Source organism: Suricata suricatta, chromosome 7 (genome assembly GCF_006229205.1).
Source record: "Suricata suricatta isolate VVHF042 chromosome 7, meerkat_22Aug2017_6uvM2_HiC, whole genome shotgun sequence".
NCBI lineage: Eukaryota > Metazoa > Chordata > Mammalia > Carnivora > Herpestidae > Suricata > Suricata suricatta.
In genome coordinates, this window is record NC_043706.1 from 138,242,792 (window position 1) to 138,251,975 (window position 9,184).

The 9,184-nt window shown below is 42.7% G+C and overlaps 1 protein-coding gene across 1 annotated transcript in view; it reads right to left on the bottom strand.

Moving 5' to 3' along the window:
• Nucleotides 1-9,184, bottom strand: part of PLG (plasminogen) — a 44,088-nt gene that overhangs the window by 27,551 nt on the left and 7,353 nt on the right. Inside the window, exons 4-7 of the mRNA XM_029944733.1 lie at nt 7,422-7,536; nt 5,075-5,214; nt 2,077-2,197; nt 460-578 (exon numbers count right to left, since the gene is read on the bottom strand). Coding sequence (XP_029800593.1) covers nt 460-578; nt 2,077-2,197; nt 5,075-5,214; nt 7,422-7,536 — 495 coding nt within the window. The remainder of the gene's footprint in view (nt 1-459; nt 579-2,076; nt 2,198-5,074; nt 5,215-7,421; nt 7,537-9,184) is intronic.

Genomic DNA, 9,184 nt, shown 5'->3' on the forward strand with positions numbered 1-9,184 from the left:
TACTGAAAAACTGCACAGCCAGAGAAATCTCCTTGTTTACAAAGCAACCGTTATAAGGAACTCAGATTGGTTTGAAATCCATGTACCAGAAAGCATGGGTCTCTCGCCCTTGAGCATTAGAGAAAAGTAGGATAGCAGAGATACTTCCCCCAAACCTACATTGAACTGTACTCAAAAGAGATAAGAAAAACAACAACAACAAAACTAATCAGTAGAAGCTCCAATCAATTATCTACAGTAACCAATAAATTGTCTTCAAAAAGCAATTACATCCCACAGGACGGATCGGGCATTTTTAGGCACAGCACTCAATCACTGATGCAACATTTCTGCTTGGTTTTGTTTGTTTGTTGTTGTTGTCGTTTGTTGTTTTTTGCTTGTTTTGTTTTGTTTGTTTGTTTCTATTCCACGGGCAGAACAGGTGAGGGTCCCTGAGGACTGGGCATGAGCCGTACTTACTACAGCGCGGGATGTCACAGAACTCCCAGCGTTTGTTGGGGTCTGTGGTGAAACACCATGGGCGGGGCTCCCCGTCGGGGTTACGGCAGTAATTCATCCTCAAGTTCTTGCTTGGAAACCTGAATGGGCAAGAAGGGTTTTAATAGCACTGAGCATTCACATTTATGGGGGAGAATCACTTCAAATGAGCAAATATTGAGCACCTGCTGTGTGCTAGGCATGGTCAGACACTGAAGGAAATGACTGGATGAAGGCTGTCCTCAAAGAGATAATGATCTCATTAGAAAGATTGGCTCAATATTCCAAGGGCTGTTTTTCTAACAGTGTCTATGTGCAAAAATCACAGGCCTTTATCATTTTGGCCACGTGGAAAATTAATGTAGGCAAATTCCAGTTATTCAGCTGCAGATGATAGCTATTTTAAAACACAACGTACTCACTGACCAGGGATAGCCATCTAAGACACTGCACAGTCAAGACGTTGGCACCTTCATAACTTAAAGGAATGGTCCTTCTGGTCGACCAGGTTCTGGTCCTGTTAGCCTTTAAGCCCATAGGAGCCTGAAGGAATAGGGTACGCTCCTGAAGCCCTTGGCCAAATAGTGCCCCAGGGACCTCAGCAGGGACCCAGTGACTGAGACCATGAGGTGCACGGCAGGCCTGTGCCCCTCGGGCTTACTCACATCCCTTTCTGATGCTGTGACTATTCGGTCAGGGTGGAGAGAGCAACCAGCAGTGGATTCAACAAGCCTCTTCTAGTCTCGGGAAAGTGAATTTATCCAGTCTGAGCCTGAAGGCCTTTACCGTAATTCTTCTTTAAAGGCAATGGCAACGGCTGTGTTTTAAGTGAGCGATATGAAACGGGAGGTATAGAAATTCAGGGGAGCTGCGAGCCACAGTGAAAACTGAGGTTTAGTGCCATTTCTTATGAGTCTTATAAGCCGCATTATGGCTCTACAGTTGTCACGAACAGCAGACAGAAGAGAAAAGGCTACGGGCAAAGAGGCATTTTCCAGTACAATTAACGTGAGAAGGAGGACCCAGAAAACCTTACTCCAGGAATCAGCATTATTTCTAGATCGTGGATTCTTATTCCCATTATAAATTCATGGTCCTCTTTGAAACTCTGGTGGGAGTTAAAAATCTTCACCCCAGAAAAATGCACTGATATAAATACACATAAATGTTGGGGGATTCACGATCCCGAAGGCCCGGCTGTAGATCATACATTAGGAAGCCTTATAAAGGAAAAGGAAAGGAATGAAGAGAAGAGGGAAATACTTGGAAAATACACGGGTGAGATGTATCTGTATTTCTCAAAATTCAATGTGCATATGAATCAGCCAGGAATCTGGTTAAAATGCAAATTCAGATTCAAAGGGTCAGAGATTCTCCATTTCCAACAAACTCTCAGACGGTATCAGTCCTCCCTGCCCCACATTTTGGGCAGCAAGAATTTATGCCTCAGCTGCAATCCTGTGGGAAGATACCCACTTTCAAATTCAAAACATCAGATGTGTTTGCTCCTTGAGGAATGCTAAAATATCGAAATAACATTAAATGCCCCCTAGAGGTGGAGAGTTGTAAGCGTCTCGTTGCTTTTCCAGTGAGACTTACTTGGCCGGAATATACCCATGGGCGTGTGGGGTTTGAGAGTTCCAGGACTGGCATTCGATTCCAGAGACAGTCTTGGAAATTTTGCCCTCGTAGTTTTCTCCACTGCAGTGCATACATTCATCTGGGCAGAACGGAGAAGGAGGAACAGGAGGAAGAAACTCAAATGGATGAGTCAAAAAAGTAAAAACTAGAAATGTCTCAAAGAACACTTGCTACTTGTTCATTTGTACTTTCCAACAATCGCTTGGCAATAAAATTGACTGCAAAGACTCTTCTAATACAATATAAAATGTCATTCTCAACAAATCAAGAGACTATAGATGCTGGTGAGGATGTAGAAAAACAGGCACCCTCCTGCACTGTTGGTGGGAATGTAAACTGGTGCAGCCACTCTGGAAAACAGTGTGGAGGTTCCTCAAAAAACTATCAGTAGACCTCCCCTATGACCCAGGAATAGCACTGCTAGGGATTTACCCAAGGGATACAGAAGTGCTGATGCATAGGGGCACATGTACCCCAATGTTCATAGCGGCACTTTCTGCAATAGCCAAAACATGGAAAGAGCCTAAATGTCCATCACTTGATAAATGGATCAAGAAGATGTGGCATATCTATACACAATGGAGTACTACATGGCAATGAGGAAGAATGAAATATGGCCATTTATAGCAACATGGATGGACCTCCAGGGTGTCATGCTAAGCGAAATAAGTCAGGCAGAGAAGGACAGATACCATATGTTTGCACTCATAGGTCTAACAGGAGAACAGGAGAAACCTAATGGAGGACCAGGGGGAGGGGAAGAGGGAAAGAGAGTTGGGGAGAGAGAGGGATGCAAAACCTGAGAGACTACTGAATATTGAAAACGAACTGAGGATTGGAGGGGGCGGGGGAGGGAGGAAGCGGGTGATGGCCATGGAGGGGGCACTTGTGGGGAGAAGCACTGGGTGTTGTATGGAAACCAATTTGACAATAAACTATTATTTAAAAAAATAAAAATAATAAAAAATTAAAACTATTGAAAAATCTAAAAATAAATAAATAAATAAAACGTCATTCTCTCCTTCAAATAGTAAAATTCATGTCTTTTTGGCCAATTTCCCCTCGACTGTTATACTCATGACCACATCCAGAAATTCCGAAACACCCTGTGCTCAAACTGGGATACACTGGCCGTTGGTGGGTGGGAAGTGTGTGGTGCATGTGTTCTCAGAAATCTGTAAGCTCTTCACTGGGATTTTTAAATATTTGATGTCTTCATTTCAATAACGATCTTTAAATTTTCTATGAAGGTATTCTGATCATGTGGATGACTGCCAGTCAGTTGGATTTTAGTGCTTGAGTTTTCATTTGTGCTCACGACCTCTCCGGAGACCAATATTCACCTAAAGTGCCAGGCCTTCTCTTATGTTATCACCACAGCCCCTCCTCATCTGTGGTTTTGCCTTCTGTGTTTCAGTTACCTGCGGTGAACCGCAGTCCGGAAATAGATAATCTGACCTATCATCAGGAAGTCCACAGTGGCGTGAGGTTACATCACAATGCCCACGACATTTCCCCCCACTACATCTCGTCTTGTAGGCATGTTGTCATCTCACATCATCACAAGAGGAAGGAAAAGAGAGGACACAGTATAATAAGACACAGAGGTGGGGAGGGCACATTCATGTCACTGTGATTCTAGTGTATTGTCATAATCATTCTTCTTTGTTATCAGTTGTTATTAATCTCTTACTATGCCCTATTTATAAATTAAACTTTACTGAATGTAAGTACAGGAAAAACCCATAATATATGGAGGGTTCTGTTCTGTCCACAGTTGTGAGTATCCACTGTGGGGCTTGGAACATATCCCCCGTGGATAAGGCAGGGCGGGCAGTGGGGGAGGGGCAGCTCCTGTAGTGAGATGCATGACTGGTTGTTTTTTGCTTTCTTACATTATTTAAAAACTTTTGTTTGGAATTCTTTTTCTTTTCCTATTTAAATTTTTATTCTTTATTTTTGGACTTATTGGAATAACATGGAGCAGCAGAGTACTGTATGATTTTAATTTTTATGAGATGATAAAGAAAATAGAGGCAGAGTTGATACAAAACTGATGCTTTCATGTCAATTAAGGGCCAAATGACCTCATGACATCATGTACCAAGAAAGCATCGCTGTGGTAGGGACGAAGACAGGAGAACTGAGCTGTTGCCCGGTGCAGACACTCTCCACACTGCCGCACAAATTCCGCCTTCATCCACCCCGCTTTTGCACCAATAAATGTGGCAGGAAACAGGAAATGAAGGAAAGGTTTTCAATAGGAGGTTCTTAAAATTTTTGGCGTTTACTCTCAAGGTATTCAATGCTATTCAACTGATTGGTCCATGAAGATAGTGGATTACTGGTTTAAAAAACTAGCTCGTTGCTTGGCTTTGATAAAACGGCAAAGTCTACCACGTTAAATGAATACACGGATTTGGATTTTATTGATTTTGTGGCTTTAACGATTTAATTGAAAATCTGTTTTTGGCTTTATACTGGGTAAGAGCTTGAAGCATAAGAAATTATATCTAGGAGCACCTGGGTGGTTCAGTCAGTTAAGCATTTCACTCTTGGTTTCAGCTCATGGTTCATGAGATCAAGCCCCACTTTGGACTCTGCACTGACAGCACAGAGCCTGCTTGGGATTCTCTCTCTCTCCCTCTCTCTTTGGTTGCTCACACTCTCTATACCTCAAAATAAATAAACAAACTTAAAAAAAATTGTAGCTAGAATTTGCATCTTGTTTGATACTTATACATATAGAAGCAACATTTAAATAAAAATAACTAAGATCAATAAGTAGGGATGAGTCTGAACAAGTTTTCGGTCTTTTCCTAGAGGTACATACATTTCTCAGTTTTATCAAACATGCCACTAATTGATCATTAACAATATCCTTGTAAGGAATCATTCTACAGCACATTACAGATAAATGGCAGATGTGAAAACACTTTCTAGAGCCGCTCCTGACCTTCACACTCTGGAATGTTGCAGTAGTCGAACCTCACGTTGGGGTCCGTGGTGTAGCACCAGGGTCCTTTCTCATCATTGTCGGGGTTCCTGCAGTAGTTCTCTTCCAGCCCCTCCAAAGGGTACTTATCAGGTGAGTAGCTGTAAAGTGTAGGAAAGAATCCCTGTGACTAGACAGCTGACCCTTGAACAACACGGTTTGAACCCCGTGGGTCCACTTCCATGCAGATTGTTTTCAATAAATACAGCACAGTACTAGAATGTACTTTCTCTTCCCTATGATTGTCTTCATAACACTTTCTTCTCTCTAGCCAACTTATTGTGACCATACAGTCTCTAATACGTGAAACATTCAAAATGCATCTTACTTGGCCTGTTATGTTATCAGTAAGGCTTCCAGTCAACAGTAGGCTATTAGTAGTTATGTTTTGGGGGAGTCAAAAGCTATTCATGGATTTTCAGCTGTCCAGGGGGTCTTAATCCTGTGTTGTTCAAGGGTCAAATGTATTTTATAATTTGGGGGGATGGGGGATGAAGGAGAAAATGAAGGCTGGGAGGGGCAGAGCGAGACAGAGAGAGAGAATCCCAACCAGGCTCCAGGCCCAACCCAGAGCCCAATGAAGGGCTCAACTTTACAATCGTGAGATCATGACCTGAGCCAAAATCAAGAGTCAGGTGCCTCACTAACTGAGTCACCCAGGTGCCCCAAGGGTGAGATGTATTTTAAAAATCAGTATGTTATTAGGAAGGCAGAATGAGATGCCATTCCCATCTGAGGTTCATGGTTCTGTCATCCAAATGCATTTCTGCTCTGTGTTTCGGCATTTGTGTTGTCTGATTTCCAGTGCTCTGCTGTTAGGTTGCTTCAGTACAGTAGCTAATATTACCATTATTATGATATCGACAGTCTTAGAGGTAGAGTCAAAGTGTTTTTATGCACAATCAGTAGAAATATAAAGACCTCAAAAGTCTGCCCAATTCTTGATTCCTCCCAAACACCTGCTTTTTTCAGGTACCTTTCACTCTGTAATAGTAGTAGTTAATGCCATTTCTGTCTGTGTGAACTATGCAAATCTTTCTATACATTCTCTCATTTAACTTTAGGAAAACCCCAAATGGGAAACATGTTATTATCCCTATTTTACAGATGAGAAAACAGGCACGGCAATGTCAAACAAAATACATCTTGCCTCAGTGTAAACACCTAATTAACTAGCATCTCAAGTTAAAATCAACCTGTCTGATTCCAAATGTGTGGGGATGGGTAAAGTTAAGCTCATTTCCCATTCTAGAAATTAGATGCTGTGTTGAGATAAAAAATAGATCAAAAGTCCAAGACTTAGAGTCTAAATGGCAGATTTCATTTCTGTTCTTCTATGTACATGTTTTTGATAAAGTGCCTCTTGGGGCCTCAGTTTCTGAATCTTCTGGGGTCAAGATGGCCTAGATTATCTCTAAAGCCCTTGACACTCCGTGACTCTGCCCTTTGGTTTGATTGCTTTTCCTCTATAAGCTGTGTGTCTTGGGAATATTACGTCTGCCCATCTCAGAGATGGGCGATTTGTTGGGTGGGGGCAGGTCGTAGACGCTAAAGTCCTACTTGATAAGCACTGTCCCTAAGAATTGATAAGAACTGTCACTGTCAATGCCGTGTAATGCCACTCTGGGGAAAACACAAAAAGAATGACACTGAAATAATAATAGGCAACGTGTGCGATAATCTGTTTTTCGTTATGTTCTCCTTGTTCCTTTGCTCTGCAATGTTGAGGTGAACACGTGGGAAGGGTTCTCACTTGGTATGTTTGGTTTAGATGATCCTGTCCTAAACAGGATCATCTTTGCTCTTTTCTCAGAGTCAGCCTGGGATTCCTGGTTTTATTACTCTTTTCCACTAGGCATCCTTCCATGTTCCTGGTCATCCAAAATAGTACACACACAACAGCAAACGGACAGCAATCATCCTCTGCTTTTGTGCTATAAATACCTGACCCGTTCACCACCAGCCTCAATAAGGCTCTCTCCATACTGGTTTATTCACATATTCTGGTTTGACTTAGAAGTAATGGCGTCGGGTGGTGGTGGGGAGGGTGTCTGGGTGGCTCAGTCAGTTCAGTATCGGACTTTGGCTCAAGTCATGATCTCATGGTTCATGGGTTCGAGCCCTGCATCAGGCTCCATACAGGTACTGAGTCTGCTTGGGATTCTCACTCTCTCCTCTCTCTGCCCCTCCCTTGTTCATGTTCCCTCACTCACTCACTCTCTCAGAATAAATAAATAAACTTAAAAATAAAAAGAAGTAATGGCATCATTGTAAACATCACAGGAGAACACAGAGATGAGCGTCTTACTTAGGTGTGTGCGGAGCGCTGTCACTCCATTTTTGACAGGTGACACCTTTCTTCGTCTTGGACATTGTCCCCCTGTAGCTCTTCCCGTTTCCAGTCTTGCACTCTGAAAGATAGACTGAAGGGGGAGCCACACAGCGGTCAAGCCCTGGCAAGAAGCACCACGAAGAAACCCTGCTCCACTTCCTCGTGTCGAAAGGACTTCAGTAGGAGACACCATTTTCCTACTCTCCGGAAACACCGCGTTGTGCATTTTACATCCGTGTGAGTGCAGTGGTTCACTAAGCCATTTGGGGCTTTGGTTGATTTATTTGAGGCCACAGCCCTTCTGTGTACCAGGTACCAAGCTGGGTGCTGGAGACACGTAGGGAAGAGAACAGAGGCCCTACCCTCATGGCGCTTCCAGGCTAGGGGCGTCAGAAGGGCTGGTTACAGAAAGTAATCAAGGCCACAAATCATGAACTGAGGTAACCTCACGGTCACGTTTGTAACAGAGAGAACAAATAACATGAGGAGAGAGTCAAGGGGTTTTCCGGCAGGGTGGGAAGCAGACTTTTTGGCGGTGGGAAGAGATCCAAGCCACTTCTGGTTTTTGAGGCTCCCAGTATTTTGACTATTAAAACACGCCAGAGTTGTACACTTGACAGTGTACGGGAGACGCTCTCGACTAGCCTCCATTTAACCAACTCACGGGTTAGCCAACAGGCTCCAACCCGTTCTTAAAACACACCGTTACATGCCCACCTGTGCGCTCCATGTGGTGAAGTGGGCACTTGTGGCTGGAGGTCACTTTCCAGTGTGCCACCCACTTCTGTTCCCGCCAGCTGGATTTTACACTTATGAGAACCAACTATTTTCATCCTCAAAACTTTTCATACAGCTATATTTGATTTAAGATGATCTAAACTGAGAAGTGAGTGTGAAAAAAATTTGAAGATGAATTTTTAAAAAAGAGAAACTAAGATGAATGCTTTTAAGGACTTGAAAGACTTGGGTAGTCTTTAAAAAGGCTATCAAACGCACTGAGGGCAATCCAATCATACAGTTGGCCATATAATTTTCGGTGGGAAATCTTAAAAATACAAAGATATTTTATAGTCAGATTGATGAACAGATAGCTCTAGACCTTGCTTCGCTCCAAAGAGACAGAAGCCAATTATCTTAGACAGTTCTCGAAGAGCATAGTTTATGCAGGAAATGCACCAAATAATTGCTATTGGTGATCCTATATTCAAAGAAAAAAGTGTCCACTCTACTTCAAAAGGCGTCAGTGTAGGGGCACCTGGGCAGCTCAGTCAGTTAAGCATCCGGCTTTGGCTCAGGTCATGATCTCACAGTTCGTGGGTTCAAGCCCCGCGTCAGGCTCTGTGCTGACAGCTAGCTCAGAGCCAGGAGTCTGCTTCAGATTCTACATCTCCCCCTCTCTCTGACCCTCCCTGCTCATGCTGTCTCTCTCTGTCTCTCAAAAATAAATTAAAAACATTAAAAAAAATTTTTTTAAAAGACGTCAATGTAAATTGTGTTTTCTATGAAGATATAAAATATTTAAGGTCTATTTGTGTCATCTTTTATGATTTCCTGCCAACTCTTTAAATTAATTGATCGATGATCTGGGGCAAGTACTTCTAACACACCTGCAGCAAACAAATGCTTTTAACCCAAGATTGCATAAAAGACTGCAAATATATTTTCATTAAGATGAGCTGTGGCAGGAGACATACTTCAATAATCAAAAGTATAAACTGAAGGTACTTTGGCAGCCCAGG